The sequence below is a fragment of the Cyanistes caeruleus genome, chromosome 1 (genome assembly GCF_971803275.1).
Source record: "Cyanistes caeruleus chromosome 1, bCyaCae1.hap1.1, whole genome shotgun sequence".
Lineage (NCBI taxonomy): Eukaryota > Metazoa > Chordata > Aves > Passeriformes > Paridae > Cyanistes > Cyanistes caeruleus.
In genome coordinates this window covers 34,656,535-34,680,145 of record NC_141701.1, presented here as the reverse complement: position 1 = coordinate 34,680,145, position 23,611 = coordinate 34,656,535, and the positions used below count along the sequence as shown (strand labels likewise).

Sequence of the window (23,611 nt, the reverse complement as noted above, 5' to 3'; positions counted from 1 at the left end):
ATACATGATATCTCCAGTGAGAAGAAACAGCCAAATAAAATATTTTTTTCTCAAACATCTGTATTTTGATTAAGTAGGCTGACAGAAGTGTCCAACCTGAACGAAAGAATGAAACACTGCATTATGAATTTATCATAACCAGTTATCAGCTGCAGGTGAGGAGTTTATATTAAGATGAGGTAGGGCTGAGGATGTGTACTGGATACACAAATGTGCTGGTTTCACCTGATGTAGAGTTACATTTCTTCCCAGTGGCCAGTACAAAGGTATGTTTTGGATGGAGAGCATAGGTATTAAGAAACTTCTGAACAGGTATATATATATATATATATATATATATATATATATATATATATATACACACACATATATTTTTTATATATATATATATATATATATATATAAGATGCATTAAAACATAAAAGTACCTTTCCAAAGTTTCTAGGTTCTTTTCACCATACCATTGGCTTCTCAGTAACAGGACTCACAAAAATATTAAAATAATTTATTTTTATTGTTAGATTCATTAGAAAAACTTTTAAATTCTACTTACTTTGGATCTGGTGGTCCATCTGACAGGGGCTTCATGGAGAGTTTACACAGTGACCTGAATACAAGGAAGGCATCCTTTTGTAAAATGTGGGAAAACTTAGCACCAGGGGTAGGTCCTGAAGAATTTCCAGATTCCTAAGGAAGTTAACATATTTCAGTATTCCATTTTGCATTAGCAGGGTGTGTAGGGAAATCCCCACCTCCGAGCAATAAGCAGCTAATATATTATACAAATTTAATGAATTCACTTTAGCTTTATGATCTCAAGACTAAAACAAAACATCCTGCAGTCCAGTTGAAATGAAAGTCACTACTAAAGACTGCCTATTCAGTAAGAAGTCAGAATTAATTAAAGAGTGTCATGAAATTAGGTTGGTCAAGTTTAAGTAGGGTAATTTGCAGTGAATTGTTGCCAGGCACTTTCAGTAGTTACTAAAAGATTAAAAGAACCAAACAACTGACATTTTAATAGAACATAAATAGTAACCTATCTGCTGCCAGATACATTTGATAAAATTTCTATGGGACAGTAAACACCCCTATTACTAAGTTCTTGCAATTCTGTATTATTGTTTTATACACAAGCAACATGTTTAATGTCAAGTCTTTATTTATATGGCTTATGTGGCTGTAACGTTTTGAATTTAAAATTATTATTCACAAACCTAATTACTTAGTACACTCTGACAGCAGATACTCTTGGTCAGCTGACAAGTGTATACGTGTCTCATACAAGAGAGGGAGTGTATTTTCACATCTATTTTGTTAATGAAAATCAAATCCTCTCAGACATTAAACTCTTGATCTGAAATCACTGCACTAAGATCATGCTATCAGCTTGAAACTTCTATTTATTGTTTGAAAATAGCACACTAAAAATACACACACATGTGTATAATTGACTATATGCTTCACTATGTATCTTAAATACTAGTTTTACAGTTTCTCAGGAGGACTTCATGAAACAGGAAACTAAGTTCTCTTGAACAGTGAACTCCATGGGACAACTAAAAACATGATGGGATAAAAAAAGACATCACGTGCAAAATTTATTCAGAAAAAATTCATTTAAATAGTGCATTAGAGTAATATGACTTAATTATTGAAATTCATCTCAGCAACCTATTTTATGGAATTATACTAATCACTCTGCACAAGTGTTGGGCAGCATTTAAAACATAATCCTTTTTTTTCTAATTTATGTCTGCCTGTACCTGAGTATCGTTGGAAGAGACAGATAATCTGTCATCGGGTAAAGATGGTGTATAAGCAACAGAAATTGGAGTCCCTGGAATTCCATTTGCCTGAATGTTTTCACTGTCACTGACATCCTCTAATGATACAGTTGTGCCATCACCACCTGCAGTCCCTTCCACATCTATCAGAAAAGATGTAAAAATTATTAACAAATGTTACATGAGATTAAAAATTTAAAAAGAGCTTTTAAAACCAACATTTAAATACTAAATAATCATAAGGAGGAACTTAAGACAGAATTTACATGGCATTATAGAACTATAAAAACTGCAAATATTCTTAATACCCACTAATAAAAATTACAGTAGAAATTTACTTAAACTTCACATTGTGAGGGTCACCACTCTTCCAAGTTTCCAAGAAGTATTGGTATGGGACATCACTCACTAGTCTGATAAGAATTTCCAACAAACTGAAAAACATAGTGAGACACTGCTACTACAGATAGGGACTCACTTCTGAAGAGTGTTCATATAGAAACAAGATAAAATAAAAATAGTAATTAAAAAAACAAAACCAAAAAATCAGCAAGAATTTGTATTTTAAAAGAACGTTTGTCTCTAATACAAAGAGTGTAAATCAATATATGAAATCCTGTCCATTTTACTGTTAAATAATGCACAGCTCAAGTCTGACTGCACAACTGTCTTCTTTAGCATTTAAGTCATATTTAAATGATGATAAATTTTAATTAAAATATTTCAAAGTGGTGAAATAATCCTTAAGGTCAAGAATCAGACCGCGGTCGCGATTGACTAGACAGATATTAATATAATACCTCCAACTACTATGTTCACCATTTCCTGCACAATACTTTCTACAATTTCTTGTGCCTTCTCTTCACACTCATTGCTTTCACCATCATATGTTCCTCCATCAACTTTAGAAAGATCTTTATAAAGAAAAACAAACACAAACAAGTATTAATGAGATACTCTGAAATTAAGAAGGTATTTTGCTTGCACTTAACATTTAGAAATAAATGTTTGGATGCTTCAAAAATAGGTATTTGCACAATGTATGAATTCCAGTGGTTAACCTGTAAATGGCAATTTATCTACAGGCCTATGCCAGCAAAACACATCAATTTTGTATCTTCACAGACATTAAAACACTGAAAGCTTGAGGGTTTTGAGCTGTTATTCTCAAAAACTTCCACAACATTACACAGATGCAAAAAGGAATTTTTAATACAGACTCCTACAGAGTGCAGGACTAAAGGATGCTCTTGATGGACAGTGGTAACAAAGACAAATGGGCATTTTGCATTAGACAACTACTTGAAAACTTATGCCTGAAGGAAGACAATCCTCAAGCCTTTCTTTTCACAGACCTTTTCCCTCCCTCCATCAAACAGAAATACACACTGATTACTTTCTGCTGCTGTGGCTTGGTCAGCTTCTGTCTGCTCATTTTCAGCACTAGAAATGTCAGATCCATTTTCTGCCTCAATATCTTCTTGAAGGTTCTTGTCCACATCATTTGTGCTGTGGTCAAGCTCTCTCTCATGGTCTTTGGACAGCTGATCAGCCTGTGCTGGAATATGTCTCAACTGAGGTGATTCAGGCTCATGATGGCTCACTGGAGACTGCTGAAGATGATGTTGCTGTCTGTGTCTTTCCTTTTCCATCTGTTTGGCTTCCTGAAGCTACAAAAGCATTGCAAACACACAAGAAGTTCACTATCAAAATAAAACAGCAAGATAAATGCATTATTTTATAAAGATGACACCTCTATTGTCTCTGCTTACATAGTAACAGTTTAAGAAAAATGCATCTTTGTTCAATTAGAAATAACTTCAGTATCATGGGATAATCCATTGCAAGAGGGCTGCTTCCCAATTATGCACATAGCTCACACCTTCACTGTCAAAAAGGGATGACTACACTACATAAACCATAGAATCAAGAGTTGTCTGCCTACCCTATAAGGAAGCTCAGGGAGTAGGTGTGACAATAAGCAAGGAGTGCTTGGAAAACATCAAGGTAAACTTTTTTTGTGGTCCCTTTTTCCGGAATCCCCAGAAAAAGAGGAATTTCTGTGTCTTGTCTAATGGATTACAACAACACACGAAGTCAAACCAAAGCAAAATGTCTCTTGAGGTAAATACATCTATTAAATATAGCAGACCACTATGAGAAGTTTAAAACCTGCACACCACCCCCACCCCCAACCTCCATATTTTCCACCTATTTCAGAATGCAAAACACAAGAAGAAAAATATCAGATACCAGATACTTTTCCTGAAAGAACCCAAGTTAGAAAAGCCAAAAACATTAATAATGATGAAACTAATCTCTCAAGCTGGTTTGCTTTCAGGAGGTAGTTTCTAGATAAAGATACTGAGATACTCACTGCTTGATTTTCCATACGTGCAAAAATGACATTCAGCATTTGTGTAAGAGTGGCCTTGGCTGTAGTTTGATTTATAAGATTTTTGCTTGCTAGGTAGATATTGTAACATGTTCTTACAGCCTGTAGTACTGTTCCTTCGTGGATTTCTATGTGTTGAGATGTTACTGCAGTGAGCAAAGCCTAAATAAACACACAAATATATACATTTACCAGTCAAAACTTTTATCAGTCAAAAAGTCTGGCAGTTAATAAATACCAAAACTGGATTACTTCTACAACATATGTAAACATGTATCTTGAACAGCAATTTAATTATGTTCTCCCACATACTCTTGTAGCCATATTGGAAAAACATATTTACCAGTTATATTAAACTGAGTGTTTTTTTAATCAACATATCGAAGAATTACATGTTTCATAGTGTGTAACAGCAAGAAGTAACCAATGGAGCCATCAGAGAAGTAGCTAATAGAAATCATCCTCAGATTTTCTAGACACAAAACAGGAACACACTATCTGTTAAAGCCTGGAAGGGAAGCCAAAAGGTCCAAAAGTTGATTTAGAAATAAATGTAAATATGATGAACAAAGACTGAATATAAGATTAGACAGCTATACTAAGACAACTGCCTTTTATAAGAGATGCTAGAAAATTGTGCTGCCCCTATATAGAAATACACTTATTTCTTCCTATTTGCACTAATATCTGCTTGTCTTTAAAAAAAAAAAAAAAAAGGCACATAAGCTTCTGAAACATCAGATAACACAGAACGAATTATCATTATGTGAGGGAGAGGCAGGCTGGATTAAAGGACAGAAATAGAGGCAGATGAAACCTGAGGATAGGGTTTGAAAACATTATCAGAGATGTGTGTTGGACAGTGATAAGAAAGGGGAAGAGCCTGGCTTGCAACCTGGTTTGCATATTCATCACTGTCATCCACTAAAGGAATGAGGGAATTTTGAGCATTAAAAACTTGTGACAGTTACCATTCAATGGGATGTTTAGGGTAAAAAAGAAAGAACTGGAAGCACTGGAAAGCTCCTACTTATTAAAATTTATCACAGTTAAAAACAAAGGTTAATTCAAGTGTTGGGTAATTTACTAATCAAACCATACCTCACATCTCTTACTGACATTGTCAGTACTTCTATACACACAAGGCACCAAGATGTGGAGAAACAGTACCCATCACACACTTAAACCCTTGAAAAGTAAAATGAGTCACTCTTGAAAACAAGCTGAACAAGTGGATGCCAGGCACAAACAGCTATCTTTTCCAAACCACTATCGTCTGGACCTAATACAGTACATATTTAGATTTAGTTAATATTTATTTAACTCAGTTACAAATTATACCACTGACATGTATACACACACACTTAATACATCAGTTTAAGAACCACCTACAGCTTTTCACTTGGAAGACAAGGTCTCCTTCAGCCTAGCACTAAGGACACTAATGAAAGGTGCAGAAGGATCCACTCCATCTCTGGTTCTAATGATGTCATTCATAAAGTTACTCCTTCGTGTCACCTTCTATTTCCTTCTTAAATTTGGATGAGTAAGAAGCTGATACTTGAAAATTCAATTTTAACTTTTATCTCAGTTTGGTTAAGTCTTATGATGTTTTTTTTGCCCAGCTTTTAGTAATAGAAAGTAGAGCCAGCTAGTAGAGAAAGGTGACAAGGCTACAGATAGACAATGTGCTCTTTTGTTTTAATTAGCTTAACAGCTTGAATTTCCTAAGTTTTTTCAGTCTGCTTGTTATAAATAGTAGAGCCTGCTTCTTTTCACACCACATGATTAGAGGTGTAGAGGCAAAGAAACACTTCAAACATACAATGAGACACATCTCCTTAATATATTAATCCAAATTCACTGAATAATATTTTCTGTGCACCCTGAAGAATCAGTCTTTCTACAGGGCATTTCTACAGGCATTCTTTCTCCCTGCAGATATCAAACTAAACACGAGTTTACAAAGCTCTTGATAGTTACTTCTTTGGGTTTCTTTCCTTCCCAGGCACTAGACATGAATCTTAATGACTACCATACACATTTGCAATCTGATAAGCATTTTTAGCTTTCATCTCTTGCTAATATCTTCCATCTTCCTTATACTTTAGACTCATCCTCAGGCTATCAGTCATTCTAACTTCACATCTCAGCACCATTTCTCTTCCACTAGTATGCCAATCCAGTAGAAATACGAGAACAAACAGAAGACAGAAGGTATTTTACAATTACTTGCTGAACATCCTTCCCTCTTGACAGCTTCCATTTAGGGCTCACTTTGATGACATGCCCTAGACAACATCACCTGATTCTCTATCACAGAGTATATCATTATCACAGTGGCATGACAGCTAACCCTGAGAAACCACATGTTATGCTCAGGAATGGCAGTGCTGCTCCTCTGAAACCCTTGTGAACTCACATGTTAGAAAAATAAACCCTGCCTTTTTTATTTTAGTACTTTTCTTCACATTACTCCCCCTTACACTGTGACCAAACAACTATTATGTCCAACACAAGGAAAAAGAGAGGGGTGAAAGGTGAGGACAATAACGCCAGGCCACAGTGAAGCAGGATTACTCAAAATCTGAAACTGCTACACAACACATCCTTGAGAGATGGAGTAAAAAATTCTTACCTTCTACCCAGCCACACTCTTATTTTGCAACAGATCCAGAGCATGAAGCCACCTGTGCTATTTTTAACAGCAACTCATCAATACAAGTAAAAATCATAGAAAACAAAAGCACCCTCAGGTGCTTCTCTGGTGTTTAGCTTTGGGGTTTTGTTTGTTTTAAAAGTGATTTTAGTAGATGCAGAGTATTAAATGCTTGCTAGGACAAGAGAAGGGGTAAGGGGAAAAGTCTGTGAGCAAAGCCTGGATAGAAAAATGGCTCTCTGCAGAGGTCAGAACAGCAAGCTACTTGTACGGAGTCAAAGCATTACGTTGCTCCTTTCTACCACCTAAAGTTTTGCTGCTCAAGGCTTTTTGCAATTGAGTTTCCACTCTTTCTGGTCACACTTAGCTCATCTGTTTCACAGCATCTTCACTGTGAGCTAAGAAATAAAGATTGAAAAAAAAAGCCTACTTTATTTACTCTTCCCCTTTGCTGCTCTTTAGAAACAGAAGGAAACCTCTGTGAAAGGTTAGCACTACCTCATTCTCCTTCAGGTCCTTCCACAAAAGCTTCCTTTGTCACACAGCCTGCAAAAATACCAACAGCCAACAAGCCTTCCTTGCCTTGAAACTACTGGCTACCATCCTGACTATGAGTTTGCTTCCTTATGCCTTCCCTCCAGTCCTTCATACTTACTGTTCTGTCTGGGAAAGACCCTACCGTTCTGTGCTGTCCCCTACTAACTATAAATAAAGCTTATTCGTCTTTATAAACAACCACTGGATGGCTTTGGGAAAGGAGAAAAATCTCCAGGACAACTTCATGACTTACAGATTATCATATCTTTGTGTGACACCCACAGCAATTTTTCTTTTAGCCTGAAGCACATTTGCCAAGTGAATTTTTTATTATTTAAAACAAATGCATTAGAACAGTTCAGGAAGTATCATGGTTTGTGAGGCAAAATGAACGTAATTTTAAAAGCAAACTAAATTAACAATAATCCTCTACTAAAAATATCCAGCATCCATCTATAACACTAAACTTTTGATTCTTCTCACACTGAATATTCTATAAGAACAGCACAGTTACAGCAAACATGACTAGAACCAGGAGAAAAACTTTCAGCTCAGGGTCAGTTTTTTCTTCCTCTCAGCCAACTCTAATCATCTTATCTTTGGAAGATTTATGACACATTACAGCTGTCATCTGATCAGCACGGTCTTACTTTGTCTTAATTTCGTAATTCAGTTGCCTGGAAACTCTCAAATACTTGGAATGGTGCATAAAACACAGCGGCCCTAGCTCTTCTCTCTAGTGTGATTTAGCTACGAGAACCACATAATTCTGTTTCCTTTGAGAAGGTCTACAGGGTTACTTTCAATAATATTTTTTTTAAGTTAACTTGTAGTCCAAACATTTACTTATCACAAGAAAATGTGCTAGTATGGACTGACTTTTGAAAAAGCACAGGAAACTGAATTCCTTAAATCACAAAACAACAAATATATCAAATAACCTTCATAGATAAATAATTATTGAATTTAAGTGATGCTAAAAAAAAAAAATAAATCACTAAATAACATTCAACTTTTCAGACTACAGTTATCAAGCACAAACAACAATCTTTCTCTGCCAAACATTAGTAAGTTAAGCTGTAAAAGTACCTAGATAATGGCATATATTTTCCATATGGCAAACCACAGAAAGAAAACATAAGTCTAAACAGTTGATATCATGTTCTACCCTGCCTCCTCATCCCTATTCCTTCTTTACAGATTAAAAAAGAAAAAAAAAAGGAAAATAAGAAGTTTTGCCTTAGTTTTAGTTCTTCAGACACCAAAAGGCCAGAAGAAATGATGTAAACAGAACTTCAAGTAAGACCTCTGCAACTGTCAGTGCAAGTCTGCACTCACACAACACAAATGTCACAGCAGCCAAAGGAAATCAAGCCTGGAGGCAGAAAGATTCAATCAAGGGATGTTATTTCACACAATTTGAATAAACCACTTTTAATTGCATCATCAGTCTAATTACTTCCATGGTTTCTGCCACAACAATCCCCACCACAACAACTACATAAGAAAGTTGCATGACTTCACATCAGAATGACACCAAATCAAACTAAAATGCATGGGAGAAGAAGGAAAAGGCCAGTTTTTCAGTCTGGTTCATCACAGAGTCTGTAGATGAAGAGCACGGGCATTACAGAGAAAAGAACATGCAAACGATAGGTGCAGAAAAGCTAAACTGGCCTCCATCAAAACTACTGCAGGACATGACTCTAAAGCTTAGATAACTAAAAAAAGACAAATCATAGTTCTTGGTGTCAGCAAGATTATTTCCTTGGTAGTCAGCAGAAGGGTATTTTCAGAATGTCTATGTGGCTCTGGTAGTTGGGAACTGGCTTAAGATGACTCCACCCCTGGAAAGCCACCCAGTAACTAGGAGACAGCGCTGCATGTTAACTCTTTCCCCAGATGGCTCCCAGATGCCAGAGTGAGGGCAGCACGCTATGCTAGGGCCACCTCTTCTGCATGCAGAACCAAGACAATCCTCCAGAAGAAGGTATCCAAGTGATCAAAGTTCTCAGCTTTTACTGTGGTGTTGGTGAAGCAGCTGCCCTGTGGGAGTGCTGCTTACATTGTGGGTAACAGCCTGGGAACACCAGCACAAAAAAGTGGGAGATCCAGGTCTATTGCCTTCTATCTCCCTGATGAAATTAAAATTCTTCAGACAACATACTAATCACTAGAACCACAGAAGAGTCTAAGAAGATATATGATACAGCCTTCAAATCATACTGGAGAATCAGGGTGCACATTCATCTCAGAACTGAAGAGTTATGAGGCCTAAGAGAATATGACTGACTTAGCAGTTTCATAATTCTTCTGCAGTCAGAATTTCTGGTCTTTGCCAAGGTTATTTAAAATTATCAATCCTTTTATGGTGTTCAGTTTATTGGACAAGGATGGAATCAAAGTCAAAACAGTACCCTCCACTTTCCTAATTGTTCTGACATGGTAATCAGCTACATCTAAACAGGTAAAAAATTAAGGCACTAAATGAGCCTACACACTTAACACACTTTATAATTGTTGAAGAATTTGCTTTCTCAAATCTTCCCCTGAACATAAGGAGTATTAGCTCTTAAATCCCCTTCATGCAGGAAGGACTGGAATAACAAAGCATTCAGAGAGACAGTATTACAATGAAGAGAGAGTTATAATAGTTTCAGCCACTCAAAGTTTAAATCAATAAAAACTTCCCTTTGCAGGATGAAAAACATCTTAAATGCTTGCGCAAAACAACACAACAAATCTGGAAAACAGCAGCATGAACGACCATTTTTAACAACTATCTGCAGGAGAACAGGAGTGCAAAAAAGAACAGGGAAGGTTTGAGCTATGAAAAAGAGGAAATGAACTAAATACTCTTTGCATTAATACAAGTAAATAGAATTTCCAAGAAATGCCAATGCCTTGGGATACATATACACAAAATAATGAGGTAACAAACACTCAATGTCTCTTAACTAACTTCAAATGTATTTTTCACTGCTGTTCACCATCACAGCCATTCAAAGACTGCTGTTACAGAAGCAGGGTACACCATTTCCACTAGGCAGCTAAATTCTAGTACTTGGCATAGTAATTTTTTGAAACAAATACCCATAATTAATGGCTGCAATCAGAAAACAGGTTCTCCAGAAACATTTGTACAAACTCCACATGCAACATTTATATAAGCTGTGGAAACAAACCCTGGACCACCTTCAAGCAAAAGTGTTTGACACAGCACTACAAAGCTACCATGGTAATGTCCAACTGCCAGGTCTAATTGCATTTCATCAACAAATTCCAAAATGGATTTGAAAATCTACTGCTTAATTACCATTTCCCCCACTGAGAGTGCAGGATTTTTTGACAGTAATTCCTCACAATTAGAGGCTGCACAGGTCTGCTGTAAATGAATTTCACCCAGTGGTCTATGTACAAGACTTGAGGCCACAACCATGAGTTCACACCCAAAATGCAATGGGAGAAACTAGAAGGGCACAGGATAGGGAGTTTCCACTTGCAAGAAACAGGATGAAGCAAATAGATTAACACTACCATGAACATCACAAATTAAACACTTCTGCTTTTGAACTCTCAGGTCAAGAATGTCTTCCTGCTGCCATCACTATAAATACAGCAAATATTAAACATGTTACCTTTATTATTTGCAGCTGAACCCCTTCGTCTGTTTGAGGGCCTTGAAAACAGCCACATATTGTCTCGATAATTCTATCAATTAGTTTTTTTCCTGGAGCTGTACTGTCTGGAGCATTACCTGTCAAGTGCCCATATGCTATAAGTTTCTGGAGAGAAGAAAAAAATCCATGTAAATACGAGCTTTAAAAGATTAAGCCAGCTTTTTTTTTATAATAAAAAAATCACTTGACAGTTCTAACTTGCACAGAATAATTAAAACAGTATCTTTTACCCCATGTATCATAAAACATCAAGGATTTTTTTACATATCTTCCAGATGTATTCCTTTTTCACTCAGCAACTGCTACACAAAGTTTGTCAGCAATATTAACATTAAAGGTTTTGTTCAACAGTTAATATTTTAACACAAATAGGATTCTAAAAACTAACAACACAGAAGTCCCCATATGTAGTCAGCACACAAATGTGTTTTTTATACCAGATAAACGACCTGCAAATGCTTTCTATTTGAGCTACTAGAGTTTTATTTTTAGCATTTCTTCTGGTTTTACATGTTTTATTATCCTTTGCTTTCCCTAGGTCTTCAATACTTAGAAGTGGAACTTAGTACAAAACTAGTAAAATCCTCTTCTGAACACTTTAGGCACAAGAGTATCTGTAAAATCCCCAGGCCACACAGAACAGTATGTATTTACGTATGAGAGCAGGCCAGGCACACATGTGCCTGTGACTGTGAACTGAGCTCACTATTGAGCTGAGCTGGAGGAGTGAATGGCTAAACACAATGCTGCAGAATTTCTTCTGGAAACATTACAGGAGCCTCAAGAGTTTTGAGAGACTAGACAACTCAAATTGAAAACATTTTATTGCAATTATAAATAGCATAAAATGAATTTGCTAATGTTAGACTCGCTGTGTTAGCTCAACACACATTTAATCACATGGAAATAGGTGGCTGTATATAATAACCCAAACGGTGGTAAAACATACATACTCAAAGAAACACACACATACACTACATAATAAATAAGGCATATGTTCATCTTTTGTGAGAAAGACATTCTATTTGGTTGTAGAGCAATCAAGTAAAATCATAAAAGCCACATGACATTATTTATTACATATAACTGTACTCCCCCTCCAAAGCCACAGGATTTTACAGTTGATAGCTAACACTCATCTTCATACAGACCTGTAAACAGTCTAGAGATGTACTGACAATCCTGGGGCACTTGGACTGGCATGCCAATTCAAATGGTAGGAAGTATTTGTCTGCTTCAATGAAACTTGTCTTTGATTTCACAGGTGGAAGAGTGCTGGAACCAGACTTTGCTTCTCCGTGAGGGGGACTAAACAGAATGTCTGTATTAGAATACCGTAATGTGATCACAGAAATCGTTCTCACCACCACAACGCTTATGAATAAATTATAATAAATATTTATGAATAAAATATTAAAATATCAAGAAAATTAACCTTAGGAAGAATAACTTCTAGCAATAGTAATATGTAAAGTATTCTTAACACCTTTTATACCTCATGGCTCCTTCATGAACCAGGCAAACTGACCCACTTGCACACTAAAGGGATATCCAGTGGTACCTGCTGGTTTGGAAACAGAAAGACTTGCTTCCTCTCAAATACCAAAAGACTCCCCACACTAGACAAAAGCAACAAACTACCAGAATAAAATGAGATGAACCTTTATCTTAACCTCTCCTTCAGGTAACACCACATAATTTAAGCTGAGTGGCTACCGACATATCTCACTTGGGTAATCATCTGAAATGATTAACTGTACAAAAGCAAGAAAATTATGAGCTGTTGAAGTTTTATTGATTACAGCACCTTTAGAAAGGTCCTCCTCATTAATATTTACCAAAAAAGGATAATTAGGAATGGGTCATTCTTTGAGTGCATCAATGCAGTTTGACTTTGGCTCAAAGCAAGATGTTCAGATTTTTCATTTCACAGAATAACTCATCACATTTATATAAAGCATTCCCAACCTTTTTTGTACATACATAGGTATTTTTAGATAAAAGTTAAACTACACTGTCTTACATAGGCTTGAAAAGCAGTATAAAAAAAAGTGCAAAATGTCATATTCTGTAGTGAAAGCTTATAGAATTCTTGCAGTAATTCAAACAGATCTTGGTATAACAACTCCATTCAAATACAGCTCCTATGCATGTTGCTAATTAAAACAGATGCTTCAAGGAATGCATTCAATTTCATGTTTCCAAAATGAACCGCTAACAGTTTATTATAAATCCAAAGCATGAGTGCAGTCCCACACATCATGGAGTGGGCCTTAAACTAATCAATATAAATTAGTGTCAGCTTTTCAAGATTTTCTGGATTGTCTTGAAATGATATCACATGGAAACAGATCTTGTTTAGGATGCTTAAAAAGGGCATCCAAATTCTAAGTCTTAAGAGTAAGTAACCAGTATTAAGATGCTACTTTTTATTGTCTACATCTCTTTTGAAGGTTTAAGAATTTATCCCTACATATTTTTTACCTGAAGAAAAGCAGAGGTTTGTTTTTTTGTTGGATGCATAAGTTTATTTACTGCCCTGTATTGTTTTGCTGGAAACAGAGTTCTTTTGAACAACACCCTAATTAGATAAGTTGCAGAGGAAGTACATTATCCTTTTATGTTCTTGAATCTCTCTGATACTCCTATAAAAGCTTTACTCTGAGGAATGAAAGGGCAGTAATCTGTTCCTTATGTCTTATGACAAGATTGTTCCTCATCTAGTGATTATGTCCATTGAAACCATTAAAATGAAGTTAAAAAGAGCGCTCTGGAAATAAACCCAGAATTATTCAAAGCTAAGAGCAGGCCACGGTGAGATTCCGAAAATGAAGAACCCATGCCACAGCAAACTACTACATAAGCCTGGAGCATCTCTTAATTAGAAGTTATTTTAAAATGGGAAAGATATTAAATATGGAAGATGATACACATTTGTCTCTGGAAAAGCAACTCAGTAAGCTCATCCACACTGCTGATAATGTAATGGAAGGGGACAACAGGGAGAGGAGAGAAACTCAAAAGCACTTTTCATCTTAATGTCAGTGAATTGCTTCTAAACCTAGAAACTATCCACAAAACTTTCTTCCATGAAGGCATCTACAAAGCATGGAATTATTAAATATGCTGATATTTATGTATTAGCCATAGAGAAAGGCTAAGGCACTTATCAAATAATGGATTTGGAAAATAATTTTGGCAGCATTTGCTGCATAATGGTTACATAAATCAGCTTGTACTTTTCTATTCCCTTCCCCTCCACCCTACTACCAAATACCAGTTCTGTTTCAAAAACAAAGAGCAGAACAAAAGGAGCTGTTTTCCATGCAAAATTTCTGGAAAGTGGAAATGATCTATTCTTCAGTTCATTCCAGGTTAACTGACATCAGTTACCTTGATCAGGGACTGGAAAAATTTAAGGACTGATCATTAGAAATCTCTTATTAGGGTAATTGAATCTCAATAACAGAAGTAAGAACCTGAAAATAATTTAATAGACTCAGAAGTTTCTCTATTCTAGGGCCAAGAAAAACATTATTTTCTACTGCACCTCAACAATTTGACTCTACAGTAAGAACAGAAAAGTCCATTCACAATTTCCAAGTCCAGCAAAGCCTTCACAGCAGCAAAAGGCTACTGTCAAAATAAAGACAGGACCAAAGAAACAAAAATCTATTTAGAAAATGCCTATAGGCATTCTACCCTCAAAAAAATCACAACTTCAGATATTGATAGAGCAGAAATTATGCACCTGAAGTTCAGAAATGGCTCAACCACATTTATACAAAATGATTTTACTTCTGTGGTCTCATCAGTTTTATCATGTTATTTAACTACAGGATAGGACTTTTCCTTATTCAGTGGCCAGAATAAACATCTCTCACTGAATATTTAACATAAAGTGTTTTTTCTTATCATGCTTCACAATGTGGATTTCTGCTTTACTTATACCACTCCAAGAAAAACCCATTAGAAATTCACATTATTACTTTCTGTCTGAGACAATCTTGTAGCGCTGGATACAACATTTTCTAAACACTACATAAATAATAAATTTATTTTTACAATCTTACTGTGAGCTCACTGACTTAATTTTGCTGGTGGAAAGCAATGCACAATTTCAATAGGATGCACCCACTAAGTTTATGTGCCCAATTCTATAAGCTGCAAGACTAAACTTTTCAACATATTTGATATTAAATTTTCCTTTACATCTTCTGAAACAAAGTTCCCACTGACTTTATTCCACTAGAAGTGATTGTATTTTCCAAACCAAAATTGTAAATTTCTACTCAAATATCCAGGAGACGAAGCAGAAATCATTAGCATCTTTGACAGCTGTGGTTTAAATGATCTGCCCAATACTGAAATCCAGTTACAAGGCAGAACAGAGATCCGCATGCAGCACCCAGCTGCCTAAGAACACTTTCATCCTCAGTTTCACCACTGATCCAATTCTTTCAACAAGTGGTATGAGCAGTCTTCACCACATGGCCCTGACTCAGAGCTAGGAATGTACACTGGATGAAGAAGACAATCCCATGGAACATGTAATGAAATACCATTAACAGATCTCACAGCTTTTCAATACTTAAAGGTTGACAGCAAAAGACTGCTTAATATAAATTTTTTGGTTTTACCTTCACTTGTAGAACTGCCTTCACAAATCCACACCTATTCCCTGTCCTTTCCAGACACTATCTATGCCAGTTACATTACTTTTCTCTCCTCATTCCCACCTCCTCACCCCAGTCTCCTCCCCTTAATTACTCACTTCAAGTCTTACCTACGTCCCTCCCTCTTCTCTGAATTGACTTCAAGGCTTTTCCACTAATACACTGAAAGAAATTTCTGTGCTGTTCACAAAGATCTTTTCCAACGTTGAACCCTATTTCCAATGCTCCCTGGCCAGACAGTACCACCCTGCTCCCTCTAACCTACCTTCTGCTGCTTCTCCCAAACCCTGTGCCTTGCACTGTAACAGCTGGTCACATAAAGCAGCCCTTTGTACATTTCCAGATACCAACCACCACCCAAAATATGGTGAAAATGCTTTTCAGAGAGAGCTCATACTTCCCCATGCAAAATAAGTATGGTACAAATTTTATGTTAAAAGCACTATCACTTAATACAAAGAACTATCACATACCTTTGCTTTTCTGTTTCAGCCTTTATTTCCTCTGCAAAATGAAACAAAGATATAGTTATAGAAATGGTATCATATGCACGTATATAAAATTAAATAACCGAAAACTACTGGAAAGCAAAACTATTTAGGCAAACATTTGAAACCAGGATTATTATAAAACAGAAAATACATGTTTACAGTTTTGGAAATACCTCTACTCTCCACCTGCATTGATTGCAAACTGTATCATAATTACTTTGCAAATCTATATTCAAAACTGGATGCTTAAATTTGCATCCAGTCATGCCAACTAAACATCATGTCCCTGGAATGCTTCTGTGAAGACACTGGCCAGCTCTTTTCACAGCTGATGTATATAGAAATAGTAAGGAAAACACAAATATCACTTAACTATTAATTTACTCATAAAGAATATAAAATATATACTGCTTGATAAATACGGATTATACAGAAACACAAACAATCCATCACTGCTAGTTCTTATGTGAAATCTGAATGACCAATAATCATCCCTGTTTTTAAACAGTGTTAGATATCACAGTAATGAGTAAGGGAGAGAAAAAAAGTCTGTAGTGCCCTATTTCATACTATTTTAAAATATAACAGAAGGATGACTAGTTGAATGCTTTTGGCAAACATTTTCAGCAATTTTTTAACAATACATTTTCAAAATAATTTTAAATTACTGGAACTAATTTTAGGAAACATCTTTGATTCAAGACTAGTCTTGTCTATTCTCTAGTTATTTTGAATGCTTAAATCATAGGAAATTTCACAAAGCCTAGATTTCCCAGTGCTGAAGCAATACACACTTGAAATAAACTTTACAGGATCAAGAACGAATGTGAGTGTTTTTTAAGAAATCTCAGGAGATCTATTCCAGTATCAAGTCCTGCTCAAACATACAAAACCCTAATCAACTAAACCAAAGACTTTACTGTAATTTTTATGTATAGGCCTTGAACGAGTATCATGGATTGATTCTGACAAAAAAACACACCAACTTAACCTTCTAACCAAGCTCCAATGCAGCAAAAGCACACTTTATCTGCACCCTGTCCTTCATTTACCTTTTCACATGGTCATATTGATTCACTTACCTAACAGGTTCTCATGCTTGACATTTTAGCACAAATCACTAGTAGGAAATATGTTTACTAACTGATTTTCCCAATATTGAGAAAACTGAACTTATGAAATGCACATCACCTCAAAATCTGTATTGTACTTCTGGTAAGACTGATGTTCATATTCACCCCCAGTAAGCCCCAGAGGTTAGCAGGTCAGTGGGTCATCCCAGAAAAAGCTACTCCAGAAGCTGATCAAATCTGGGCTACCCAGGACTAGACAAAACATGAAAATAATTCCATATCCTAGACACCAAGTGTCTTACCAACAGTAGCAAGACTCATGGTCAGCTATGTTTCAGTAAAGTACACCTTCCTCCCAGATTATGACATTATGACTTTTACTCACTTGAAGACAAATTCATGACCAACAGAAAGGAAAAGAAACTCTCTTCTTCCCTTCCAGAATCTTCATACCTTCCATTATTTTACCTCTCACCTTAGCATTCATACCCAGGAACTCTGTTCCCTAAGATCACTCTGAAGTCTGTCCATCGAGCAAAATTATCAATCAACAGATAAAACTGAACGACTTGCAAGTTTAAAGTTTCCAACAAAACTGACCAGAGGTAAAATGTTATAGAAGTGTCAATCTAATTAAATTTTACTACTATTTCAAGCAGCATTGCCTAAGTCTATTAATGTGGAACCACTGATTTTATAACCTTTGTTAAATAAAAAGAAAGGTTCCTACAGTGGCTGACATAAATTATTTTTACAAGACTAAAATATTTGTAATTGCAGAGAAGCATGACATGATACTATTAGTATGAATGAGGTAAAACAGCAGACTTGAACTTTACTTTTACCCTTGAGAATAGAGAAAACCTAATTTCTTTCACTGTCTGATTGCTCCCTCTGCTCTCAATGCCAGAACACAAGTTAATCAGAGTACAATTTCATGGTCATGTATCAAGCACATCCAGTAGGAAGCATACAAAAATTCAAGAAGCATTATCAGCAGAAAACCAGATTGTAATAAGGGTAGCTAACAATTCTCATGCTAGATAAATAATCTGTTAAAGACAAATGAAGCAGAACACTTACTCATGCATTCTTTTAAATGGGAAAAAGTAAACCCCGCAGAACTAAAAATTGGCTAGAAAAGAAAGATGAAGCCAGGCTTGACAACATTCCTTAATTTGCTCTCCCTCTTTTCAAACACACAACCAAAACTACAACAGAGAGGATCTCAGAGCTGGAAAAGCTTATTATCTCAGAATCACCATTCATTCTGGAGGGAAGAAATAAAGAGGATGGGAGATGCTAAAACAGGGTATGAAAACTGTAAGGAAGGACAACAGCTTCCTCTGGATTATCTGTGATGTAAACAACAGAATTACTATGAAAAACAGCTCAGATTACTCTATGGCACTGAAATGATCATGTGCCCCAAAATGGAACTAACTGTAATTATTTAAAGTGCAGCAGAAATGACAAAATAAACTCCTTCCAAATTTCATGTTCACACACAGCTCCAGAAGACCTCTTTATAGAATTCCACGACCTCTACGACAGAATTAATGGAAATACATGAAGCTTTTGCACACCAAAGCTAGAACTGATCAAAGAGATATATTATTTTGCAGTTTTATAATGACATGCATCAACTGTTTCACCAAACAGGCATAATGAGTCATGTACATGAGTTTCAACATCATTTTCCATTTCATCTACACTTCTACAGACCATCATAATTTCAAAGAAATCTCTGAAAACATCTAAGACCTTTGTTGTTGGTTTTCGCTGGGTTGGAGCTAATTTTCTTCACAGTAGGTTATATATGGTGCTGTGTTTTGGATTAGTGCTGGAAACACTGTTGGTAATCCAGGAATGTTTTAGTTACTGCTGAGCAGCACTTACAGAGTCAAGGCTTTTTTTCAGTTTCTTACTCCACCCCACCAGTGAGTAAGCTGGGGATACCCACTGAGTTGGGAGAGGACAGTCACAACTGCCAATCCCTACAGATCTCAAGGGTATTCTATTTCCCAGGGTGTCATGCTCAGAAATAAAAAACTGGGGCAGCAGGGTGTGTGTGTGTGCAGTTTGCCTGTTGCTACTTGGGGACTGGCTAAGACTGGTCATCTGGTGGTCAACTACTGCATTTTTTTTGCATCATAAATTTCTTTGGTTTGATTTTCACTATCATTTCTCCTTACTTTCTTTTTTTATTTTTTTTTCTTTTAATTAACCTGTTTTTATCTCAACCCAAAGTTTTTGAACTTTTATCCTTCCAGCTCTCTCTCTGACACAAGCCAGTGAGCGGCTGTGTAGGGCCTAGGTGCTGGCCAGAGATAAACCACCACAGGCATCCATAATTTCATTCTCACCTCTCTAGCTTGAATTCACTACTTTTAACATGTCATTTGAACACTTTTCCTTACTATCTTCAGACGGCTTATAGTTTTTAGCATTAAAAAAATATCTAGTTCCCAGTTCTCTCTTCCTTTAACGCCTTATAACCAGTTAATTTCATGTATAACTATAAAATCAACTAATTTCACTGTAATGACAGTAACACTAAACAGCAACATCAAAACGGCCAAATAGGTCGAGTAGGTGCTGGGGGCAATACTGGATTATAATACTGAACAAAACTCCAATTTAAGAATAATTGACTGTTTACCCTTGTGTATCCAATTCAAAGTATGATTTAAACATTAACAACATCGAAGGGCATCTCTAATAACCTAAATTTCAAATGGGTATCTTTAGGTATTACTTCCTTCTGGTTACCTAAATATGCTGTCATACTAAGTGAAGCAGAAATATTCTAGAGTTGTACTTTGGCAGAAGTCAAGGATAACATTCTCATCAAGTAAGGAATAACTAAACTGTTACCTTTAGGAATGCTACACAGAGCTAAGTTCTATGATGTCAACATCAAAGTGTACAATTAGATTACAGGAAAAAAAATTCTTATGGAACTTGCTACTGGGAAAAATGCAAACTATTTGCCATAAAGCAGAAAAATACAAGTTCATTACAAAATATGATGCTAGGTAAACCTCATACATTTAAAGGTATTTGATACAGCGCTCATTCTGTTTATCCATTCTTGCATCAGAATTTTTTTCAAAAACAAATACTTATTACATTCCCATAACACCTTATTCTAAACAACTGACGTTACCTGCCAAAAAAGCACATGCATAATTCTTAATTGCACAAGGATCTGCACATCTAAAGCCTAATACTCACTGTAAGCATCAGAATAAAAGCTTATTAAATATATAATGAATTCAAGACTATCTAGACAGTAACTATCTTGGGTAATCAGAAGGTAGAACTATCCGAAGCAGCACAGGCTGCAATAATTCAAGGAAACGAGTTCAATGTTTGGAGTTCACATGATACACCATAGAAGACTAGTGTGACAAGGAAGCAATTTACATTCAATTCTTTCAAGTCAAAGCAGGTGGATAAGATCTAAGGAACAAGCAGAGAAGATGAATTTAAATTACATCACTATCTATATTACAAAAAAAGCTGAAATCAAATTAAAACATTAAAGCTTTTGAATTGACTTTGCTTGCATTTTTCCATCCAAGTATTCTAGTGAGTGTCTCCAATATCATACAAAATATTATGGCAACTAAATGATTAAAAGACCCCACATTTTCCCTCTTAACAATACTGACAATGTCCTTCTCCATGTCAAGGTATACAAAAACTCTGTAATACAAAACTAGAAATCCTGCATTTATTTGAAGATAACTTTAATTAACTACCTTCCAACTATGTAATAAGATTATTACACATACGGTAGCAGTTTAATCAAAAAAAAGTACCAAGTTTGAACTTACAGTACTAAAGCCATATAAATCTGAGAGGAATAAAAAACCCAATTTCTCCGTCAATGAGATGAAATTCTAAATAGATCATGCTGAGTACATTCTTCCCCAAACCTGGTTATTAGAATGTATTTCTCAGGAAACATCTCAAACTTATTTCATTTATGGGTATCTGTTAGCTTCAAGCTGTGTCAAGAAGTCTCTTGTCTATTCAGTTACAGTACTAACACCCAAAAGGCACTAACAGACTTGAGAAAAAAACATAAAGTAATTACGTCTAAGGAGCCTAAATAATGGAACTGGAGAAATATACAGCTGCTTTTAACTCAAGCTTCACTATACTAAAAAAAAAGATTATCCGAAGATACTTTCTGTGGGCAAGCTTATGTAAAAATATATGCTGCAAATTTAGCATTTGCTTTTATCCAAACATTATCCATAACATCGAAACCACTTACAGATCTTCCACAAAGCTTAAGATTTGCCAAGAGACAATGTCCAGAACAGACACACAGACTTTATTGATGCTTCCAGCTGACTACTCTTCTTGCTCCCTTAGAGCCTTTGTGTCACACCAGTTTCAGAACGTTTCCTTACATACTGGAAAGGAATGTAAGGAAACATACTAAGGAGGTGTGGACAACTGTCAGACTCAGATAACGGTATTTTCCTGTCCTGTTTCTTTTTTAACTGCAGCAGTTAACTACTAAGTTAGAGGTGCAATTAACTTCATTAACTTTTAATACATCTATCTGCAATATAAATGGGGTATCAGTGCATGCAACAGCAAACAGACAAAAAATGAAAGCTTTATAAAAAGCCTCTCTGGGATCTCAAACCAGCACAGAATGATCAAATATTTTAGTATAACACTGTACTAATCTATTTCCCTAGATTATCAAATTAGGTTGACCTGACTAAAACTGGTAATAGGAATCATTATAGAAAGATGGTACTGAACTTATCAGTATTTTGGGTTGCCTGCAGAACAAACCACTCATTATGAAAGCTGAATCTGTTTCTTAAATGGAATTCCCAAGATACATATCACAGCATTAATGTCTTCCTCTAAATCCTATAAATAGCTTTTTCCGTCATCCCTTCCAGGATGAACAGAGAACTCCCCTCCCTTCCCTTGAACCCTCTTCAACAGTGTCTAGAGGATGGACAAAAAAACCCCGTGTTTTTGGGAGTCCAAGAAGAGGCTGATAGTGTCACTAGGCCTTCAGGGTGCAGTTTTTCTCTATTTTAATCCAACTAACCTAAAGAAAAATGGGATTGGAAGAAATGCAGATGCAAGAGCAAGCACAATATAGCATCAAATTGTTAATTTTACCTGTGTACCATTCTCCCCATTGTAAAATATCAGGTGTTTCTTTCCTCTCAAAATTCCTGAGCCCAGACTTCAGCACAGGCCTTCAGTTTTAGTTAATTCACACATCTGTACAACTGCTGGTTCTTGCTGGGGGGTTCTTGCTGGGATTAATTACACCTTTTCATTACACCCAGTTTCTTCTGTCTGTAAAATTATAGCTCACACAGCTATGGCACAGGGACAGAAAACAGCAAGGAGATCTAATATCTCTGTAGAAATTTAAGAAAATCACTGCTGTGGCCTTCATTTAGCATTCATAGAAGGGAAAATAATTCTTATACAGACAAATAAAAGAATCTCAGGAGTATATCTGAACACTTCTGCTTGCTTTCCATTCCAACATATTCCACTGTTGCAACTTCATGTTTACAGGAATTGAAGGAGTAACCAAGGAAGCAGGTTAATTTAAGAAGTAGCATTCCAAACAAACAGCAGTTATATTTTGAGTCTGGTAACTGTTGATGAAATTCCGTATAAATCCTCCTCATCATGTTCGACAAAATCCTGAAACCCTCTAATCAAGTGAAATGCTTCCTTGGTATGAGAAGTCATATCTCATTATCTTTGAAAAACATAGAGGAGTAACCTCTGAATCCTGTAGAGAAATGTTTACATGTACATACACACAAAGTCAAAACTCAAAAGCCACAGACTTTGGTAGGGTGCTTCAACTTTAGATGACACTAATTCCTTTGAAGAGTGCTAATACAGGAAAGGAACAGTATCTATTGTTACTTCCCATGCTGTATTTTCTGATATGCTTCTGATTCACAGCAAATCCTGTCAAAGTGTTTCTCTAGTTTTCTATCTGCACTTCAAAAGTCATTATGTCTCATGCTTTTTTTTTTTTTTTAATCTTTGAAGCAGTATTCGCCTTTATTCTCAGTTTTCTTTTTAACCATTTTTAGACTGCACTAAAACACAACTACAGTTTCTCCCCAGCCCTGCACACAATACAACATTCAGGAATATGCAACAACTCTGGTGTAAATTTACAAACCTGAAGAAACCCAAATGCGTAAACTGTCTTGGTTCTGTCAAACTTCATACCTGCTCCTTCAGTTTATAAGATATGACATTTTCAAATACAGAATCACTAGAAAATCTA

At 35.9% G+C, this 23,611-nt stretch overlaps 1 protein-coding gene across 2 annotated transcripts in view; it reads right to left on the bottom strand.

Moving 5' to 3' along the window:
• Positions 1-23,611, bottom strand: part of ARFGEF1 (ARF guanine nucleotide exchange factor 1) — an 85,509-nt gene that overhangs the window by 42,047 nt on the left and 19,851 nt on the right. For both annotated transcript variants that reach the window (XM_086885765.1, XM_086885769.1), the window contains 8 exons: positions 16,208-16,238; positions 12,210-12,366; positions 11,017-11,163; positions 4,165-4,344; positions 3,184-3,457; positions 2,588-2,701; positions 1,767-1,930; positions 554-687 (listed from right to left, as the gene is read on the bottom strand). In XM_086885765.1, the coding sequence (XP_086741891.1) occupies positions 554-687; positions 1,767-1,930; positions 2,588-2,701; positions 3,184-3,457; positions 4,165-4,344; positions 11,017-11,163; positions 12,210-12,366; positions 16,208-16,238 (1,201 nt within the window). The remainder of the gene's footprint in view (positions 1-553; positions 688-1,766; positions 1,931-2,587; positions 2,702-3,183; positions 3,458-4,164; positions 4,345-11,016; positions 11,164-12,209; positions 12,367-16,207; positions 16,239-23,611) is intronic.